The sequence below is a fragment of the Pyrus communis genome, chromosome 4 (assembly GCF_041283825.1).
Source record: "Pyrus communis isolate YQ-2024b chromosome 4, ASM4128382v1, whole genome shotgun sequence".
NCBI classification, from domain to species: Eukaryota; Viridiplantae; Streptophyta; class Magnoliopsida; order Rosales; family Rosaceae; genus Pyrus; species Pyrus communis.
Window position 1 is genome coordinate 15,660,560 of NC_142568.1, and position 22,698 is coordinate 15,683,257.

A 22,698-nucleotide genomic window follows, 5' to 3' on the forward strand; every position below is an offset into this window, starting at 1 on the left:
ATTACTATAATATCAAGTCAAGTTATGATAAAAAATTGCAAAGGTCTGCCCTAAGAATAACATGATACAAAATATATGAAACAAATTTCCCTTTGCCTTGTATTTTGAATCTGAATCCCATTTCCTAATTCCTTGTTTGGAAGAAATCTTTCTTTTTTGTTTGGGTTGGATCCACCCCTTCGATTAATTGTATAGTTTCTAACACACAATATCTTAAAATTTACCTTACCCTTCTCTGGCTAAGGAATGGGAAACCTTTCTCTTGTTACATGAATCCAATTTTCATTTCATCCGAGAAAAACCATCTTTTTCTCAACAATGTCTTTGGCATTTGATCCAATAGCGTTCCGTTAGATAGGAACAGCTTTGATAAATACTGATAACTCTCGGATGGAGTATTAGAATGAAAAAATCCATTAGATGATGAACTATTAGTTCTAAGCCATCTCTAGCGATGAATTAACAATTTGAAGTACCTTTCTTGTGTATTCTTGATAAACCAGCATTTATATATAGATGTAGGAAGATACGTTTGGGAAGTAAAAAGCCCCTTTGACATCTCTTCATTTGGAAAAAATTCTCGATCTGAAAACACATGCTGATCTTTGAATAAGAAAAAGAGTGGATCTGCAGGGTCTCAAATGAATTAGCTTATTCGAAAAAAGTCTTGTTCTTTGAAAGATCTATCTCATGTCTAGTACTGCATGGTTCTACTTTGCAAGAACTCCGAATCATTCTCTTGAAGCCCATCCTCTTCATCATAAATGATCTGCTTGCCCTGAAATGACCTGACCCAATAGGAAAATCCTAATTCATTGGGCCTTTTGATACAATCAAATAGAAAGCCTCAAGGGCGTCATATTCTAGGAGCCCAAACTATGTGCTTGAATAAATCCTCCTCTATCCATTGCGGGTCGAGGACTTCTTCCCCTTCTTCAAACTCCGATTCGTATTGTTCATAAAGAAATCTCTGATCAACGATAGAACAAGATCTATTTTGCATCATATCTAAGGGATTCCTTGGTTCAGGCCAAAGAAGCAATGTCACTCAATCATTATCAAACTGACTACAATCTTTTTCTGTCCGTGAGGATCCCACCAAAGTGCCTTCTACTTCAATAGGCCATGAACTAGATCAGAATCATTCTTAACAAGTCCATAAGAAGTGATCCCATTTTTTTGAAATCTGAAGAAGTTCCCATGGATCTTTTGTCAATTCCTCAATCGATGACTTCTTCGATTGATTCTTTCGATCAGGATTCATATTAAAAATAATCAGAAATCTAGGAATTCTAATCGTAAAAGTCGCTTTCGATTATTTCAAATTAATTTAATTGAAATCAACACAAAATACAAATAGATAAAGCAAAGAAATAGAATTGGGATACTATATAATATACATTATCACTATATATATATATATATATATATATATATACACGTAATTAAATCGATTTCTATACATAGAGAAAGGAATATGATGACACTATTGTAGATTGATCTATATTAATCTATATTAAATTAACCCGCATTACAATACAACTTTATACACTACAATAACAATACTAGATAGTATCGTAGAAAGAAATATATGAATCTTTCTACCATCCTATCGTATCGCATAGAATACGACTTATTCTAGTCTGCCCATTTCATTTAAGATGCGAAATGTTTATCCTTTTCTTCTTTGCAATTATTGATAAGAAATAAAAAATAAAGTTTAATTCAAATTAATCACCTTGGCTGACTGTTTTTACGTATATTATAAGTAAAAAAAGTAGTAGGAACTAGAATGAACAGTGCATAGCAATAAATGCGAGAATATTTACTTCCATAATCTTATTGTTTAATATTTCTTTAATTCGCAATAACTCGGGAGTTAATCCCATAGAGATAATAAATCTTTCGCCTGTAAATTCAATGGGATGCATTACATCTCGATGATATCGAATCGGATCAATATCATGAATAACAATATTTGAGCTATAAATTATGACTGCAAATCCTTTTACCATGAATCCATTTTTTTTTTGTTTTACTTTACAAATTTTACAAATGGGCATGCTTGCTATATCATGCCTCTATATTATATATGTATACAGAATATAAAGACCTATAGATTCACACCCGATATCTTTCTATAGATAGTAATGGTATTAACTCATATGTCCGAGTTCTAAGGGGTGGAATAAAAATAAAATATGGGATAAAAGTAAAATAGAAATTATCTTTCAAAGAGATGGTAGAGTGGTTGATAGCTTCGGTCTTGAAAACCGGGATCAAATAATATAGTTCTTTTATTGGTAGATTGGAGGATTAGAAACATGACCATTGCTTTCCAATTGGCTGTTTTGCATTAATTGCTACTTCATTAATCTTATTGATTAGTGTACCTGTTGTATTTGCTTCTCCTAAGGGTTGGTCAGGTAACAAAAATGTTCTATTTTCCAGCACATCATTATGGATTGGATTAGTCTTTCTGGTGGGTATCCTTATTTCTCTCATCTCTTGAACCTATTTGTTCTATATCCAAAAATGAAATGACCCCCTCCCAATTCCTTCAAGTTGTGAGACACATTAAAATTCAATATCAATCCCAAAAATTCAAATAAAGAAAAAAAAATTAGAAAAATTAGAAGAGAGGGTGGGGTCAAAGTTTTGTGTTTTTGTATTGTAAAAATATATATAAATGAAAAATATTAAATCAAATATTAAATTAAAATAAATAGATGTAAATTTGTATTATTTATTAAATATGGATTGTATATAGAATTTATAAAATATTATAAATACTAAATAAATTATATATAATGCATATATGGTCGAATGGTAAAATTTATCTTTTCCATGGAGAAGACGTGGGTTCGATTCCCGTTATCCGCCGTAGATAATGGGTAAATATATTAAATTTTATTTCTTATTTATTAGATAAAACATTAAGTATAGCTGACCACAATAGTATAGGGGTTATACTCTCTCCTCTCTTCTCCTCCCACCAAAAAAACAAAAGGGTAATTCATTATTATTATCATTTTTTTTTTTTGTCAAAAGAAAAATGTTGCGAAGGCAGGATTTGAACTCGTGACCTCAAGGTTATGAGCCTTGCGAGCTACCACGTTGCTCTATTTCTATATTTATTGCATGTTACAATTCTATAATAATATTATATATTATATATAATTCGAAATAATTTCATATTTGATTAATAAATAATTTTATTTAGAATTATCTTTTAATTCTAAATTAACGGAATGGTTAGTTATAGCCATTTTATTAGTTTTAGTTATGGCTATTAATTTAATTTAAAATTAATAATACTCAAATCTTCCTTTTCGTTTTTTTGTTACGATCTTAATTCTTTTGTATACTTTATATACATATGATACATAAGAGATGGATAAATATGAATCATGATTTATACTATTAATGAATATATATGTCGACCCATATCAATTAATACTTGAATATATTATACTCATACAAATTACTCATGTGCTAGGAACCAGATTTAAACTAGTGACACGAGGATTTTCAATCCTCTGCTCTACCAGTTGAGCTAGCCCGACCATTCACGACACGTCATCCTCATTTTATTTTAATATAGGACTTAGGTCTATGTCAATTAAAAAAAAACGAAAAAGTACTACAAAGTATTATACATGATCTAATAGAATTTCTTGGATCTTCAAAAATCAATTTTCTAAGTTTCAGTACAGTAGAAGTAATGATATGTATTGTTAATTATTCAAATTTAATGGATTCCTTGCTCAAATCATTTGTATTGTACGCGTATCATATATATGACACACAAGTCTTGTGATAAGAAAAAAATTTCTGCACAAATCCATTTATGAAAGAAAAGAGTAGAATGAAAATAAATGATAAATATAACAAATTTTGATTTGAATCGCTAACAAATTGACAAAATGAAAATAAATAATTAGGGAATCAACAGGATCATTTTGGGGATAGAGGGACTTGAACCTATTAACATGTATAATGAGACTCAATCTTTATTCTCGTCCGGTTAATCAATTATTAAAAAGATCTATCAGACTACGGTGGAGTGAATGATTTAATCAATGAATAGTCGATTCTTTTTTCATTTTTTCATCGATTCACAACAAGTCTTTCGTTTTTCATATAAATGTAAAAAAAAAATCAGATTTGGATCGTCATTAATCGTTTTGAGATAATATTTTTCCAGTTGGGGTTGCACCATGACAAAATGAGTACTTTATGTTGTGTACTCGGCATTAATTTTAACATAATCATAACTTAGATCACAACCCCATGCTTGACCTCGCCCCGGGCCGTCACCTGTTCAAAAGTAAAAGGGTATATCAAACACGATAGACACGAAAGATGTACGAAAACAGTTGAGTTTGCAGGTTTAGTAGTCAAGCAGATGCGAGTTATAAATTATAATCATGGTTCTAACTGAATATTTGACTTGCATATCCTCTAAATGTTTCAAAAACTTACCCACGGATACACTAATTACAACTGTGCCGTGGATCTCACCAGCCTTCTTGAGGTAGTCACTAGCCGCGCTCCTGAAAGGAAACCCAGTTAATAAACTACTAAATTTAGGATCGACCTCCTCAGAGCGGAGAAACGAGAAGGTGACATACTGAGAGGGAAAATGTGTTCTAGTTAATGAGAGACGTTTTGTTACCTGTCGAATAATTGTGGTTCCCCATGATCCATGAGCAGAATATCCCCTAGCAATACTTGGAGCTTGCTTTGGTCAAAGGGTACTCCTGCATAGCCTGCAGCAGCAGCAATGCGCCCCCAGTTTGGGTCTTTGCCATATATTGCAGCCTGATTGACATTTGGAAAGTAAATTTAGGATTTGTATACTTAAGCATCAAAAAGGTAGGCAGAGTTCGGTTGTCATACCTTTACTAGTGAAGAAGATGCCACCGACCGAGCTATTTTTGCTGCTTCAGCCTCAATGTCCGCACCAGTCACTGTGACCTGCACATCTAAGTTAGGATTAGCAAACGCACTCAATTTCATCATCCTCAAAAGTTCAAAACACATAGTGCAAACAACCAGCATAGTCTGGTACTTACATACCGAGATCTGACGGAGTACTTCACAATATAACCTAATAATTGTGAAATTGAAGAACAATTTGACTTTAACTACAAAATTAAATCTTCAAAAAACGGCGGAAAATTAGCAATCTGGTCGACATTTTTAACATTACTCTAATAGTGAGCACAAGTTATGTATGAATGTGAAAAGAAACAAAGATAAGGACATAATATTCAAGCATCAAGCATCAAATATCTACTTTTATATACTTTTCGTGTCATTTGTGATCTTTGGATTGTATTATTTGCACCACCGTTACACTTAGAAGCAGAGGTCTGGTACACTACATACTTCAGCTTGTTTAGCACATATATCCTTAAATAAAAATGCAGACCTCAATTAGGCATGTTGCTCCTTCTCCGTCCCAAGCTATTGATTTGGCAAGACCTTGCATTACCTGCAAAATGACACTACAATTTCAATCCTAAAAATTGGATTAGACCACATAAAAGTAAAACTCAAGTCAAGAAAAAAAAACTTATTTTTTCCATTTAATTTTCATTGATTCCTGAATTTTGGATCTCACTCTAGAGTATTTTTAGACCACGGAGGTTAGGCAAAACTTAAATGAGCGGAACTAACCGCATCAAGGCATGCTTGAAGTTGGACTGCTTCGTTACTATTGTAGGAAGATATCTTGGTTCCAGACAAACCACTAGCTAACGCAATGACAGTATCATTAGTGCTTGTATCTCCATCTACCTGCAATGAGAAAACACCATAGGTGGGTCAGCATACTACAAAAGAAAGATGCAACAAGCTAGGTTGATTACACCTCGTTAGGTGGTCCCATTAAGTATGATGTTTAGAAATTTGAGAAAACAGAAACTTTACTTACTGTTATTTGATTGAAGCTCCGGTTGACAGCAATTTGAACCATTTTTCTCCAAACATCACTGCTAACCATCGCATCAGTTGTTACTACCTGTTCCCGTATAAAACTACTAGTAAATATTAGGTACTGGTATAAAACATCAAGAGAAACTTTAGAAGACAAACCCCCAGCATGGTAGCCATATTTGGGTGGATCATCCCGGAACCTTTTGCCATTCCCCCGACTCTTATATCTGTCCCACCAATCTGAGCAAATCACCAGTTTTGTAAGGACCTGACTGATTTTTCAATGTTGTTTACTTGGTAGTAATATACAGTAGCTAGATCACAATTAAAGAACAAGACAGTTAATTTACATCAAAGAGAGTAAATATACTTCGAAATTGTAATGCCAACATTTTGGCATTGCTGATTATGCATTAAAAAAAACAACTTAAACAAAAGCAAGCAACATAAGAGTTGCTTCTGATTGGGTCATTGGTCGAGAGACTATCAAAACCCGTACAAGCAATCACTAAGCACATTAACAAGGACAATTCCAAAAGTAGCAGATATCTCATGCATCAAAGATATAAATATAGGAAACAACTTGACCTGAGACTGAATTGCCACACTCTTGCTAACGAGGTCGGTTGTTGTGATTGCTACTGCTGCAGCATCTGCCCTACAGACCGATCCAAAATGGCACATCAGGGAGATTAAATCAAATTTTTAAGCCCCATAGTTTCACAACAAAAAGAATAGCATAAGCCCAGACAAACAAGAGAGTTAGTTTAGATAAAAGAGAATAAAGATACTTGGAAATTCAATGCTGAAAAGAAATACGATCACGTACATAAACACGAAAGTATGTCAGTTATATGAGCTAAGTTTGCAAGCATTAACATTTACCCCTCAGTTGATGATGATAGTAAATTAACCAGTTTTGGAAGAGATTTTAGAAGTGCTTCCTGCATAGGAGAATTAACGAATGATTCGCTTATACAACACTTAAGCATATGTCATGTTACATATCTGCCAAATCAATATGATTAGACATAAGAATATCAAGGAAACAAAAATATGGTGGCTATGTTATTACCTTTTTTATCCTTTGACCAATCACACCAGTCGATTCAATCAGCACTTCCTCTTGTCTCAATTGAAGTAGCTGCACCACAAAGATTCATGTTTACAAGGGATTAAAAAGCCTATGCAAGAGTATCTATGAGATTCACATGTTTGTCGCTCTCCACATACCTCAGCAAGGCTGCTTGAGCACTCTATCACGTCTTGATACCCCGCATCACCCTGGACAGAATTGGAACATACATTATCTGTGCAAAACCTAACTATAACAACATGATCAAAGAGTGATTCAAAGAGCTACAAAGTTTTTGGAGAACAAAATAAACGATAAATTGAAAATATGCCTCGATAAATGTCCTACCGTTGCTGCATTGGCTTGACCAGCATTGATCAAAACTGCTCGAGCCTAACAAGTCGTAAAAATTTGTCATTAGCAGATAAACAAAAAAATGAAAATACAAAACACAACACTAAATTTACAATAATCCAAGCATAATTCGCTAATAAGAAAAAAAATCATGGAAACAAAAGACAATCCAACACACCGTTTCTGAAGTGTGTAATACCGATTTGCAATACAACACTGGCGCAGCTGCTACCACATTCACGGTAAACGATCCTGCGATTAACCCAACATAAAAATTGTTACAAAAACAAAAAGCTACACAAAACCAAATAGTTCAAAATGTGATTAACTACTAACCAGCAGATGTGGCATCCACATCACAAGTAACAAGAGCGAGATCAGGCTTGTCACCTATGGCACGAAGACCGCCATACAATCCAGCAGCTTTGAATCCTTTTGCAGCAGTAACTCCACCGAGAATCTATAGAATCACAAACAAAGTCTCAGTCTTGATCAATTGAATAAACATGAAAACAAAATTGCACGGCAAAATGCAAAAATTAAAACAAAAACGGCGACGTATAGGTCAACCTGCTTCCAAGGGCCTTCAGGGAGAAAAATGGGGGCTGCTGGAATGTGACGGGAGACTTCAATGGCAGACATGGAAATAGCAGGAATCTTGAAGTCCCGTCTAGACGAACCGAAACGAGGGATTGCTAGGAATTTGACGGAGACTGATTGAGGAACGCAAAGATACATCTCGACGATAGTATCCAATATACTGAGTTGGATTTGAAAACGGTGGTTTTAGGGTTTTGTGTGGAGGTGAGTGGGGTTTTGCGGCCGCCGAAACGTTAGACGTATTCTTCCTCTTTTTTTTGCAGCCAAAATGTTTCGAACCGTACTTGGGGAAAGTGGACGTAAGAAGGACAAAGTTTTAGGTGTTAAAGGACCCCTACTTCATATGACACTTTGTGGCACCACTGATCTTGAGAATTGGTATCTAAATTTCACCTGGAGAATGAGAACCTCATCAAAATGAATTTTAAATATTTTTAATTTTCTCCAATATCTTAACACAACTATTTCACCAAACAATAATGCTTGGAACAAAGTCGAATAGTTAGAGATCATATATTACACTTTCTTCCTATTCTTCCTTGTTTTGTAATGAACAATATAAAGTCACACAATCTTTTTAGCCAAAAAACAGTCACATAATTGTTGCTTACCTCCATACAATTCACATGTCTCACATAACTGTTGCTTACCTACATACAATTCACGTCTCAGTTCTCAGACTCATAATGTTGTAGCATGCATACTATTCTTGTTCTTCTTTGTCATAAAATGCCAAAAGCACTCGCATTTATCAAATCAACACTTACATGAACAGCAACATGCCAACAAAAATTGACTTGAAAAAACCCCGCTGTCATATGTTTTATTATTTTGCTGATGTGATGTACTCAAAATAAATGGTTAGATTGGCCCAAGTGTGACGTTTTTCATGAATAAATTGATAATGTTCATGGCGGTGTCACTCTTCTTGTATCTACCAGATAAGTAAACAAATCAACAAAAACCCAGAAAAGCAGCTCACAAATTTAAATATATGAATGCAAGAGGACTCGGCATCTTACTTGATAATATGAGACTCATGTCTATGATCATGATGAACTCTTTAGGATACAAAAAAAAAAAATCACTTTTTTTTCTTTATATACAACTCAGGCCAGGAAACACTATAACCCCTAAATCCAACTGAATCAGATGTAAAACAAAATTCGAATATAATTTTCTAAATTCAGACTAAAAAGAATCTATTTGTTTGGAGCAGATGAAATTGCAGTCCCCACCCCAGGCGAAATTTCTAATCGTGAAATTGGATTAGACAAAATCATGAAGATCTTTCTAAAGCCCAATTATATTAAATCACAAATTTGAAGCAGATTCCGACATGCAATAGGTCAATAAGGTAGGAATCGTTTCAGACTAACCTTGATGGCCGGCGTCGGAGGAATCGTCCAATTACCGTCGAAAAGCTTGAAACCGAACAAAGCTCCAAAGGTCTAAGGAGAGGAATTTCAATTTGAATTATCTGCTTAGGCTTAGGAGGAAAGAGATGAGTGCGGGACATTATTGTCCGTGTAAAAATATAACAATGCAAACTTAGCAGGGGTAAGACAGGAAGCTCACTGTGCTTATGAACAGTGTTACAGGATCGCGCGGTTTTCTGGTGGCCGCGACGATGTTGCCTGCAGCTTCTGAAAGCTTAGTTTTCTAGGGTTCTTCTGTGTAGTTTGTTTGTGTGTAGTGAGCTCCAAGTTTGGCATTGGGCCGTTTTCTTTTGTGTGATTGTGACCCATTTTCTTTTGTTGTACTTAACTTGTTTTAGGCCTTTATTGTATTTGTTTTGGTTGGTAATGAAATTTACTTTTATCAACAATAAAAAAATATATATATATTTATTTATTTATTTTATAGGACTTTTCTTGCGTAGGAATGGGTAACGATTATGGCAGGTGGATAACCGCGGTTATTTATCCATATCCGTTTATGTTCATACCCGCATAACCATTTACCCGTTGGGTAATTGCATAAACAGTTATATTCATACCCATATCCATAACCATCTATAAACGGTTAACCATATCCATGACCGTGTACCCATTTAACCATAACCGTTTACCCATTTAATCATAAACATACCCGTTTACCCATTTTTGAACCCGTTTATCCTTTTTTTTTTACCCATTTACCCCCTTTTTCACCCGTCTATATGCTTTTTTTAAATAACTTGAAAATTACAAAAGAAAAATTTGTCATAATTTTCGTTTTCTGACAATTAAACAAGTTTGCTTATCCAGGTGCAACAAGGGAGTGCATCTGTTCTAGTCAATACAGCTACGCTCATGCCAGCATGCAGTAATGTATCTTAAACATTGACAAATACACAAATTATGAAAATTCTCACTTGAAATACTTAAACTTTACTGACTCAAATGTAATTAAATTAAGGAGGAAACAAGCGATTGATCAAAGCAAGTTGATGATATTCATGGGGTTTCCACGTTTCAGGCAGGGAATCAAAACGCACCTCATCAAGCAATAATCAAATAACTAAACGCGACATACACAAACTCGTGTTCACCTGAGCTCTAATCAGCTGTGCTGGTCCACTCGGAATCCCTGCTGAAGTCCTCTGCTCCTCTTGCTGTTGAGATAGAGAGTGAGCTTTGGAGAGGGGAGAGGGCAACGAGGAGGGAAAGATGAGCAAGGGACGGGGCGTTTGAGACTCTGAGTCTAGTGCTGGTGGAGAAATTGAAAATTTAGGGTTTTTAATTTTATTTTTAATTTTACATATATTAAACTAAATGGGTAAATGGATACTCGTTATAACCGCGAGTAATACTCATAACCGCCCATTTAAATTTCATGGATAAACGGTTATACCCATAACTGTTTGTTTGTCTAAACGGTTACCCATAACCGTAACCGTGAACTTTAAATGGGCAGATAACCACGGTTACCCAAACCCATGGGTATTTTGCCCATCCTTATCCTTGCGTGTGAGTGTGACCGTTAATGCCACATATAACAAGTTAAAAGACAATATTATAGTTTACCAAGCCACATATAACAAGTTAAAAGACAAGCTAATGACAATGTTACTTCTTAATACTACTGTTTGTCGTAATGTTTCTAATTTGTACGAAAGTTTGAGTGAGTGTAATAACTATATATATAAATCAGGCATTTTAGGTTTGATACCGATAATAATACTATATTAGTATGAGTTTAATATATCAGTATCATACTCATGAGTTTAATATATTGAACTCAAGATTTCAATATACTGGTATCATATTCAAATTTTCCATCCAACTATAGGCATAGGATTTCGATATGAGTTCAATATACTGATATCACACTCATTTTTTCTAGGTTAGACCTTCCATAGTGGACCCAAAAATTGAGTGTGATACTAACAAAATAATAATATAAAAATCAAACTCCTACGGTGGGATGAAAAAGCTGAGTGATATGAGAGTATTTTTTTTTGTAAACAAAGGTATTTTAGAATACCTCATATTGATTTAAAACAAACTTGTCCACATGGATTGAAAAGCTATATATATAGAGCTATTTTCAATAGTATTGCACAGTACTATTTGCTATAGCGATATTTTCTTTTGACTATTCAGCAAAGGAAGTCTATAAGAAAGTCTATCACGAGGTACATCGGGCATTCACTTGTGACGTGAAGTCCCTTGCCACACGAGTAGTACTAGACCAGCTAAACCACCATGATCAACTTGACACGGTTAAAATCGAGCTCAACTCCACACTCATCATAAATAATAAATACTACGTCAATTATTTCTTCGAAGAAAAAGAAGAAGAACGTTCAACAAGCGAAAAAACAAGCACAGTTTGTGATTTGGGCTCGGTAGACTCTGATGAAGGAAATGGTGCCAAGATGAGGCTTTATATTTCTGACATATTCTTTAGGAGCATAAAATCTTTGAGAAGGAGGAGGGGTGACTGACGATCTTCGTGAAGACAGTGTTGAGGAGGAGGAGGAGGGTCGAGAAGGAAATAGATGCGTAGCGCGCAAAAGTAAGGTTTGCAGAATTTGCTTGGGACATTGTTGCTGGATAAAAGATGTGACAGGCTTGCCTTGCGGGGATATACAAAAGCTAGAAAATTCGTACATAAATGAATTAAGGGATATGACGATCGATGTGTTTTTCCGAATGAACTACTCATGCACTATAAAGCTATATACAAGGGACTTCAAAAGCACCGACTTTCAATAAGTTATTTGAAAGTCCTCTCAATTTATAGTGCATCTATTATTTGTCGAATCCCTCTATCTAATTTTCGTGGTGCAAGCGTAACAAAATTAGTGTAAGTTCCATTGTATTTGACAGTCCATCGTCCAGATAGAGGTTAACGAATCATTCATGCACAATCAAGAGGGAAATTTAATGTATCGATAGCCCGTCCAATAATTCATTCACCTATTAAGTGTTTCGTATTTTCTCAATACAAATAACCAGAGAGTTTACAATGTTTAAACTGCCATCCTTTTCATCACAATGAGATTAAACCGAACTAATGCAGTCATCATCCACACCATCCGATGGTCTTGTTTGATCTGAAGCTGGTTTCAGAAGGGTCCTGCTGTGCTTGCGGAGGAGGAAATCTAGGCTCCCTAGGTTTGGCAGGGTCGACAAAAATAACCCACCCATCCAAGAACTTGGCATTCATCCCTTCTCTAGCTTTCTCGGCTTCTTCAACTGATGCGTATGTAATGAAACCAAAACCCTTCGATCTTTGAGACACCCTATCGATAACCACTTTCGCTGCATGATCAACAAACACAATGAGTTCAGGTTAAAGCGATGTAAGAAGTGTTAGGACAGCTAAAAAACCAAGCTGAATCAACATTTACCATCTACAATCTGCCCAAATGGGGAAAATGCCTCTCTAAGCTTTTCGTCTGTTGTTAATCTTGAGAGACCTGCTCATTGCAATTCAAAGAAACAATGGTACTGATTCAAGAATCTGCATGTACTCTCATATAACACAAACGGTCATGTAGTTTCCACAGGAGTCAGGATTCAGGAGTCTCAACAGTTCTTCAGTAAACAGATGGCATATTTACAAGACTTTAACACATTTGCAGCCGTATTAGTTTTGTTTTCTTTTCGATCAATCGGTTGAAAAATTGGAATGTCTTGGATTGAAGCTTTGTAATCAAATCCAAAATAACAAAAAAGGAACACAGATTGAAGCACAAGACTATGCAATTACAAAAGGCCTTATAAACCACAAACATACACTAAACTGTTAAGAAGCACCAAATTATATTAACTCCCATCATCTGGTGGGAATCACAACCAATTTTAACAAAGCACCATAAAACAAGAAAAACATATGGGAAATTGGCAAAGATGAAATTTTTTAAATCCCCATTGCTCAAATGATCAGTTTTCAGTATGTCGTCAATATATAATCACTATATCGTCAATCATTGACCGTTATGTCGTCAATGTTTCATCGATATTTAATTTTAATTACTCCAGAAATTGGGATTTGATTTCTGATCAATTTAGCCAAATTTCAAAAAAGATGGAACCTTTAACAAATCAACTGAAAACGAAAGAATTATCGAAAAAATGAAAATAAAAACATGGTTTTCTGCAGGTTCGACTGGATTTCGCAAACAGGGAAGAACAGAAAGAAATTAACGAAGTGGGTGAGATCGAAATGTACCGCTGATGAACAGCCTGGGGGATGTGAGAGTTGAATTGTGACGAATGGCTGCGAATTGGGAATGGAGAGCGGAGGAAGATCCTCCGAGGACGCGGCGGAAGGCGGAGATGAACGCCATTTGAGGTGATCCGACTTCAATGGACAGTGTGTGATGACACAGTCTGGGGATTTGGGGGTTTAGGGTTTAACGAGTAAAGAGAAATATCAGGTTCGGGGCAGGTGGGGGCAGAGTTGCAGAAGCTCCTATACTTTGTGCAAAGCCCAATCGGAGGTTTCCGCAAAAATGAATGTCACAAGTTTAATTAAGTTTAAATGTGATTTAGTACTACTGTTTAATAGTATTTTTCTTCATTTGTAAGTGAGAGGTTTTAGGTTCGATTCTCGTCAATAGCAAATTTGAACCACATTATTGCTCAGATGGTCAAGTGGTTCCGTCGCACTCAAAAATTTCTGGATGTTGAAGTTTATCGGAATGTAATATTGGAATCACCAATTACAAATCCAATCAGATTCATGGTTTTGTGAAATGCAATTGTAGCCTAATCTAGCATAAACAAATCTTAATAGTTTTGAAAAATATGCACAAATAGAACTGATCACTAATGCTTAACAAAAATTGATAATAAAAAAGCACTAAACAAGAAATAATCGTAATTTTATTGATAGGATCATAAAAGATTACAATCTTCAAAAAGGTAGTCTTGAATAATATTATGAGGCTTCTCAAACTAATATGAATCAAGATCTGAGATAAGTGCGTAACTACCGGCTTTGTGACCACTTTTATGTTACATGAGTTACCATTCATTGTATTAAATCCAAAAGTGCTAGAAGCAAATTAACCGTTCAAATGGGAATTATGGCAAACAATGTTGTCATACAGTAACAAAAACAAATGTGGCATCGCATGCGTGCAGGATAAAAGGTCAGCATGCAATTTCTTTTCTTTTCTCTCTTTACATACATTGTTCCTACTCCTCTTCCTCCTTTTTCTCTCTAAAATCCTCAAACTGCTGCTTATTGGAGAGGCGAATCACTAGCATAACTAAAAATAGCTACGATATTACAGGAGACGTCAAGCGCTAACTGAAAAGATATGAGAAAAAAAAACAACACAAATAAAACACTTTCAACATCTAATTTTGCCGTGCGGAACTTTGGGAGATTGGCAAGTTTTCAATCCGTCAACTTCACTGCCTTCTCTAGCATTGACGTCCCTCGGAAAATTGTCAACTGCACATCTCTCATGTATTTCGATAACTGGAAAATAAGAAAAAAATTAAGCTGTTAATGTTAAAAGTTAAAACAAGAACAGCCTGCTTTGTAATACCGAGTTAGAAAAATCAATTTCTCTCCAACTCCGCACTATCTGCAATTCAAATAACTGTATACACTTACTTGCTCATCTTTCATCTTTCTAAATCCTAACTTCCTCGTCCAGATTGACTCGGCTTCCTCAGCCGCGGGGAGAACCAGTTTTTCCACTTTCAGGGAAATAAGTAACCTCTCTATACATGAAAATAGTGCTTGGAAGTAACCCTAAAAACACCAAAAAACAATGACGTCAAACTTCAAAAAAGGGTAATTTTCATAGAAAAGGAAAAACATTAAAGTATTATCGAATAAACAAGAGCAGATTCCAAATCATACTCACTTTTCCTTGATGTTCTCTACTAGTAGCAACGATCGGAAGCTCAGCAACCTCCCGACCAAAAACCCTAAGGAGACCAGCAGATACAACAACAGATCTGGACATAAACGAAAATTATTACTAGTGTGAAATGGTGTGACAAAACCATCAAATACTACAATCCGTACTAACACCAGAGGAGCAACATACCCCACCATCAAAACAACACAGTACATGCCTCCAAACTCTTGACCTGAAATATTTCTCCTGAAACATGCCGGGAAAAATAATTGATTTCATAATATTAGTCATAGAAATTTTACATTGGATGAACAAACGCTACACAAAAATACCTAATTCCAGGAAGCAACAAAAAACTAAAAATCAGCAGAACAATTAAAAACTACCACTTACCCATATACCATAACAGGGATCAAGTCGCGACCAGACTGTGCAACAATAGGGTCAAAGCACTCCTGCCAATTGAGTACAATCAATTTGAAGGTGACAACATTGATAACTATTCAGTATAAATTTGTCCACACAACCAAATTAAGTGACAACATATGGTATATACACAATTGACAACTAACAAGTGATAGAAAAATACTTAAAACTTAGATAGGAAGCCTAATCTAGAACGCCAAGTGATAAATGAGAGAAGCCACTCCCTTAATACATTCATCCTGTATAAATTTTGATGCTCTGAAACATAACTTACCAGTTCTAAGTAAATTCTACTTCTTTGGGGATTTTAAACATAAAAATGGGAAAGAATAAAACACCAAGTCCAAGTTCAGTGCCATACGTTAATAGGAAGGCATCAAGGAGCGTGAAAGAATAAGTGTAGAAATTCCAACGCACATATATGTACTTACTCGAAAAATAGCAGCAGCCCTTGAAAGAAAGGGTAGGTGTTCCGGATAGCGACTCTTTCCACTGAAAACTCGCCATTGAACATCTGCCACTCCGTCAATAAACAAACCTCTATCTGCATGCTTCCGGATTATTGTATCTGATAATGGAGCTGGAACACTCTCTGCTCCATTGAATACTAAATTCTGTAAAGCTGCATGAATCCTATTACAGTCATCACAACAAAACCATTTATCTTTGGGGAGTTCCTGCAGTAAGACGCATAAAATATAAATTAGCATCCAAGAAAATATAAAAAATTTAACCACCACAACATTCAGAACATACTTTTAAGTCACATAATCCACTGTCCCGTAAGCAACCAACATGGAATTCCTTCTCACACTGAACAAGAATCAATGGTAAGAATAAAACAAAGATAACTAAAGAGAGAAAATTTTGACAAACTCTCGTTGCATGTGATCAAAAGAGCAAAAATGTTAAATCATACCTGGTCACAGATTATAACCGTTCGTTCATCAAATAAAGCTGCACTGAAATCTTGGCTCCTAAAAATACAAAATAATATGTTAGCACCTACGAGTGATAACCAAATGGCAAACATCAAGTAAAGAAATTATATCGCAAGAGTCCTCGAGAGATATTATAAAAAAAAATTACTGCAAGAAATTGCCTAGAAACCAGGGTACCAAATTTCCAACAAAATAGTTTGTAGACATGGGTGTTGAGCATGATGTGACAGAATCAAAATTTAACCAACTTCGTGAAAACCTTCATTCATGTCAGGCTACTTAAAATCACACAAGAAATGAATGGAATTTATACACAAGAGGAACGAACCTGCAAACAACGCAGCCACCAATTTCATACTCAGGTGCATTGAAGACCCGTGTCAAACGTATTACAATAGGTCTTCCAATATTAGAAGATTCCCCGGCAGCAGCTTTTTTACCAGGTTCAAACTTATCTCTACAATCTGGACAATGCCAATCACCTTGAGGAACCAATGGTAAATCCAAACAAGCTGCAATATAAACAAAGTTAGACCCAAAAAAAAATGAAACACCTAACAACTACTAACTTGATTGATTCATAGGGATATTAAAATTATTAACAACATCAATCTATATGATGACTTTGTTTCCACCAAAAGAATTCATATATTATTTTTCTTTTTTTTTCAAACATGAGTAATATTAGCATGGGGACAATACTTCCTATCATTAGATTGAGAAGACAGTGATGTGGATCAAAAAGCATTCATCAAACCACTAAATTTTCAGTTCAACCGGGGAAAGAACAAAACGGAATATATCAAAATGTGATCTTAAATGTTGATGAGCAAGACTTAAAGGACAAAGAACAAATATATACATCCAAAACTAAAATCAAGTACCAAAAATTATAAACAATATCAACCTGAATGATAAGCACGAGGGCATCCATCACAGAAAATCAAATCCCCTGTATCATGTCCACATACTGCACACATATCATCATTTCCATCACTGCCACCAACTGTCAGGTTTTGCCCATTGGCCAATGACATGGCTATATCATGAAGCGTCAATCCATTGGAAGTATAGATGTGACGGTAGCTGCAAAATGAAATAAATTATCTACACATGACACACTAAACAACAATCCATTGGAAGTATAGATGTGATGGTAGCTGCAAAATGAAATAAATTATCTACACATGACACACTAAAAAATTCGAACAGCAGCCAAAGCTCTTTAGAAGCTACTCACGGTTGACGCCTTGCAGCCATTCCAGCATGCGCTTCAAACTGTGAAGGGCTTATCTGTTTACAGTAAGATTGACATGAGAGAAAGGGGAAGGAGGGGCTAGACCAATATGCAGGACTTAAATTTGATGTGGTCTGTGCAGTTCAATATTTACCTCTTTGTCACAGCAATTACAGACTATCCCATTTCCTTGTTTATAGCCACCAAGTAATCTCTGGGAATGAAAGCATAAAATCATTTAAAGATCAAAAGTTACAGGCATCGACACCTGAAATCAGCTTCATCATGATAACTATTATCTATATAATTACCTGCCCTTTGACATAGTATGCCAATTTAGCTCCATCTGGAAGTCCATTTGGCATAAATAGTAACCGGTGAAGATCATTATCCCTATCAACCAGCAGAAATTTCCGAATCAAACAAAACTCACCCTTTATCGAGACAGTATCTTGTGAAAAAAAAAAAACTCACAAAGAATCACAACAGGAAAAGGGGGCAAAGGGATGAGATGAACCTTCTCCTATTGCCACCTTCAGCGATTTTCTTCTGGTTCATAGTTTCATAAGGATTGTGGAAGCTTGGTCTGCACAGCATATACAGTTTCAGTTTTTTTATGCAAAAAACAAGTTATCTTAATCTGAATGACAAATACAATGGTAAAAGAATCTAAAATGTTCCATTAGCCTGTAATTAAATTAAGTTCAATCACCGTTACACTAATCTAACAAATTCAATGATGGACTTGTTAAGTTTATTACCTGGGAATTGGATGAGGCAATTTAGGGAGCTTCACACGATGTCTTTTCTCCACTTCAGCCATTCCATCAATACGATAAAGAGTTGCTGCAGAATGTTTTATATAAAAAAAAAAAAAAAAAAAGGAACATTAGGGTCTCAATATCACATTAACATAACATATATATCAACCGGACACAATTTTGTTTCCCTTCAGTGGATCGCTTTTTCCTTAGCACTTCCAGTATTCCAACATAAGCACTTTGAAAACCCAAAATTTGTTAAATGTTCTATCATTAGTGAACTTTTGATTTGATTATATTACACTACCCTCAAAATGTCATCAAGCACATGACAAATGAGCTTCATGAATGTCAGATTTTCTGGATCTGAGATATATGATATTTATCTGAGGAAGTTGAGAAAAATGATGGTGAAATCAAACATAACATGGAATCAAGCTCAAACCAAGCAAAGAAGTTTTCTTCTGACAAGCCCTCCCCCTCCTTCCCCAACCACTTTCCTTCCCATCCTCCTTCATTTTCAAATAATAGTTACTATCCAAAACATATATACACATCATAATCATCATCCTATGGGAATTGCTCATTCAGTTCCCAACCAAAGGTAGTGTGATCAAGTGCGAAAGCTTTTGATGCAGAACATACACCATATTGTGTTGAGCCTAGTTGAGATCCTACCTAAGTGGATATGGATTTGGTCTGATGTTATTTGCGCTTTTGCAGGTCCATAAGTCTTATGTGTGCGAGTCAAGTACTGATTCGATAATTGGGAGAAGAGCTATCCTAAAAGGTTTATTGGGAGAAGAGCTATTTCGGAAAGGAAAAAAAAAACTCAGCAAAGTGTTGCTGCTTAAAAATTACCTTTCCAAATCCGGAAGGACTCTTCGTTGAGAGCAGAGCCAGCTATATCCTTTATCACTTCATCCAGACTGCTTAGTGGAGCAGTCTTCAGTTCTTGTATGATGCTATAAACTGGCCTCCCATTCTCCATGTATATGTGATTATTAGGATGCCGAGTCTTGACACCAGCATGCTGCTCAAACTCATATGCACTGAGTACCTGCTCATTTCATTGAATCAATCAGCTATAAGCCTATAAGCAATATTGCACTTAAACTCAAAACAATGTAAACAGTGAGTAAACTTGCCCTGGTGAAATTGCATGATAAGCAGCCGCACAAATAACCACCGCAACTTATAATTCCATGTAGCTCTATCTGCTAAAATTTATATTAGAACCTCTAAAGAAAAAAAAAATATATTCATCCTGCAAGCAGATATTACATCCAACAGAGAAAAAACAATATATTTGATATAATACCTTTGGTGGGGAGGAAACATACTTCACTCGAGCCCCATCAAGAATACCAGTAGACAATAGCTTTTTAACATTTGAAGGATAGCTGCTCGGAACTACATTAGTAGAACTTTCCAACTCCCAATTAGAAGTACAAGGATGAAAGTTGCCGGATTCAGCGCACTGCCTCCAACATGAACTTGCCGGAAACTCCCTACTTGTACTAGCCATTGCCTGAAAGTCCATTCCGGACTCCTGATAAGCATTTCCATGTGAAGAGTCATAATCCTCCTTTTTCTTGCTGAATTTGAACGTAATCTTGCGAATGCCAGATGAATTGGCAAGCTTAGGAATTTCAACCACAACCCGAGAGGTCAATACATCACCATTCGTCTTGTTCTCAATTTGGCAATTATCATTCAAAGTACACTGTCCATCGCTCAAGGTCTCCTCAGAGCCCGAATTCCCCGAACTTGAGGACTCAACTTCACCGCACTCTGTTCGGTTATTATTTACCAATTCAGCAGGTTGGCTAGTAATGTCCTGAAAAGTGGAGCCATTCTCTTTCGGAGACACAACAGGGTTTGATACTTCCGAACGTATATCCTCATTGGAATGGTCCTTCACTTGCTTCTTGTTGGGAAACGAGTCTGCCCCGCTATCATCTCCGAGACACTCGTGCTCTCGCTTCAATTCAGCTCTCGGGGAGTTTTCGGTTTCCACTTCCCCATCTCTCAATTTCCCCACACAAATTGCCTCTTCACCCATCCAACTACAACTCTGCTCAAGAATCCAAATTCGATAAATTTCCAAAAACAAGCACTGTGCGACTGAGACAGCATTCAATCAGAAACCCAATTCCAAAAACGAATCCTATTTCCCCCAGCTCGAATCACGAACCACAGTTTTTTCCCCCAGAATTCAAAAACAGTTTTTAATCCTAAAAACAAGGAATCGAATCAAAAACACGAAAAACGAAAACAAAAACATCGGAATCACCAATTTTCAAGTAAAATTTAACAAACTAACCTTCTCTTACGAATCCAAACCCGAAAATTTCAAGTCGAACAGGACTTGGAAATCCGATAGAAGAAAGAGGAGCTCGGAGATCCAAAGCGTTTTCGAATCGAATTCGGAAAGTTGAGGATCTGAAATTCAAGAAAACAAATCGAGGATGTTTCTGTCGAGTGAGATCTGCGAGAGGAAATAGCGCGGGATGCGATAAGGGTTAGGGTTTTTCAATTCTGTTTCGAGAAACGGGTGAAAACGTGCAGAGCGGCAAAAATACCGAAATGAAAAAGCCTGGCTCGCGCTCCAGATTCAACTTTTGAGGGACGACAGACAGATAAAATGCCTAGTTTATTTAGATAAATAAATAAATAAAAAGATGACGAATGGGTTTCTTTGGAAGAAACGAGACGGCAGGTGGATAAAGCCTACGGGCCCACTTTTTTGGCCAACCAAATTGCGCCGCGTGGCGCCACGTGTGATGAGACCTGGAACCGCGAGTCCCGCTTTTTTCTTTTTTTTGCGGGAATTTTGTATTTCTGAGAGTTTGGTACGCGGAAGTAACCGTGAGTGATGTGTTAGATGGAATTCAAGCCGTTGGACGAGACAGGTGGAGGCATCGGAGGAAGTGTAGAGGGTTTTGGAGGGGGTCATAACCGACTTTTAAAATGGACAGAACCTAACTGTCACAGCCAACTGTCCCAATGATGGATTTTAATTTTATTTTTATTTTTTCTTAAAAGGAAGATAAAGATGGAAGGGGTGTGGACCAGGTATAAAATAAGTACCTTGATTAAGTGGGCTTTGGAGTCTGGGCTGATAAGGAGTTTAAATTACCTAAGTGGGCCTCTTAGGGTTTTTAAGGAATTCTCTCATTCTCTCTTCTTTGGCTAAATTATCCTAAAAATTTCTAATCTATACCACGAGTTAAGTTTTCGTCCCTAAACTCTACTACTAGTTTCTCCCATATTCGAATTATGTCATTTGTTATACTAGTAGTCTTTTCATTAACTCCGTCAATTTTTCTATTAAGTTGAGAGATAAAATAGGAAGTTCTTCCAAACAATAAAAAAAAATTGAATTTTTTAGGGGATAGACTTGGCTCCTCAAAGATTGAGAAGGAACTCCTCTTTATTACCTCGTGACCTATTCATAAACTGTGTATTTATGATCGGAACTCCTTAGGGATTGATGAAATGATCTTAGTTTTAATTGATTTTTTTTTTATAGATGATCTTTATATAGTGATTTGTAACATGTCAATTATAAGTACGAAATTTGTGACTAGGTTACTAAATATTTTGAGGAGTAACTCCTCCTTGACCTTAGGAAGCCAAGTTTCCTTTTAAATAAATTAGAAACTTTTTTCCATATGGGTCATTATACCCTTAAATTGGATGGAAAAAAGACAAATTTGACGGAATGATCACTCATGCAACGCATAATTAAGTTAAAAGACGAGAGAAACTAATATGAGAATTCAAGGAAAAAAACTAAATATGAAGTAAAATTCAGAGATCTTTGCTACCACACACCTTTTCATTTTTCAGAAAACTTGCCGGTTTTTAAGCTACGAGGTTAAACAATTTCAAATGTCGTCCCAATAATTTGTCATTTGGCCAATTTATACTTTTTGATAGGTTGATTGTTTGGTTAACCATCAATTGTTGAGGTCGCAACTCAGGAGACACCCGTAGAATGATCTTGGTGTGTTCTTCGTGGCATGGTTAGTGGAAGTGAT

At 35.9% G+C, this 22,698-nt stretch overlaps 3 protein-coding genes across 5 annotated transcripts; all 3 read right to left on the reverse strand.

The window, feature by feature from the left end:
- Positions 1–4,074: 4,074 nt before the first annotated feature.
- LOC137723098 (arginine biosynthesis bifunctional protein ArgJ, chloroplastic) lies at positions 4,075–9,705 on the reverse strand. Of its 2 annotated transcripts, XM_068462258.2 has the most exons (18): positions 9,352–9,669; positions 8,584–8,622; positions 7,943–8,365; positions 7,709–7,832; positions 7,551–7,624; positions 7,367–7,411; positions 7,177–7,227; positions 7,019–7,087; positions 6,829–6,887; positions 6,532–6,601; positions 6,103–6,183; positions 5,942–6,028; positions 5,686–5,805; positions 5,438–5,500; positions 4,903–4,980; positions 4,679–4,824; positions 4,486–4,556; positions 4,075–4,320 (listed from the first exon to the last, which is right to left on the reverse strand). In XM_068462258.2, the coding sequence occupies exons 3-18, from the start codon at positions 8,108–8,110 to the stop codon at positions 4,238–4,240; spliced, it is 1,389 nt and encodes a 462-aa protein (XP_068318359.2). In that variant the 5' UTR covers positions 8,111–8,365; positions 8,584–8,622; positions 9,352–9,669; the 3' UTR covers positions 4,075–4,237. The 2 variants fall into 2 exon arrangements, with proteins under 2 accessions (XP_068318359.2, XP_068318358.2); XM_068462257.2 differs by lacking the exon at positions 8,584–8,622 and having other exon boundaries at positions 9,352–9,705.
- A 2,636-nt stretch (positions 9,706–12,341) lies between these two features.
- LOC137723608 (organelle RRM domain-containing protein 2, mitochondrial) lies at positions 12,342–13,885 on the reverse strand. Its single transcript, XM_068462805.2, has 3 exons — positions 13,637–13,885; positions 12,813–12,881; positions 12,342–12,723 (listed from the first exon to the last, which is right to left on the reverse strand). The coding sequence occupies exons 1-3, from the start codon at positions 13,752–13,754 to the stop codon at positions 12,485–12,487; spliced, it is 426 nt and encodes a 141-aa protein (XP_068318906.2). The 5' UTR covers positions 13,755–13,885; the 3' UTR covers positions 12,342–12,484.
- A 589-nt stretch (positions 13,886–14,474) lies between these two features.
- Positions 14,475–21,318, reverse strand: LOC137723363 (uncharacterized). Of its 2 annotated transcripts, none has more exons than XM_068462546.2 (19): positions 20,979–21,318; positions 19,974–20,889; positions 19,801–19,869; positions 19,514–19,712; positions 18,653–18,737; positions 18,409–18,477; positions 18,203–18,284; positions 18,046–18,105; positions 17,895–17,947; positions 17,562–17,740; positions 16,983–17,166; positions 16,633–16,690; positions 16,470–16,526; positions 16,145–16,390; positions 15,681–15,742; positions 15,477–15,533; positions 15,291–15,384; positions 15,035–15,175; positions 14,475–14,896 (listed from the first exon to the last, which is right to left on the reverse strand). In XM_068462546.2, the coding sequence occupies exons 2-19, from the start codon at positions 20,715–20,717 to the stop codon at positions 14,813–14,815; spliced, it is 2,523 nt and encodes an 840-aa protein (XP_068318647.2). In that variant the 5' UTR covers positions 20,718–20,889; positions 20,979–21,318; the 3' UTR covers positions 14,475–14,812. The 2 variants fall into 2 exon arrangements, with proteins under 2 accessions (XP_068318647.2, XP_068318646.2); XM_068462545.2 differs by having other exon boundaries at positions 19,801–19,872; positions 20,979–21,304.
- Positions 21,319–22,698: the final 1,380 nt, after the last annotated feature.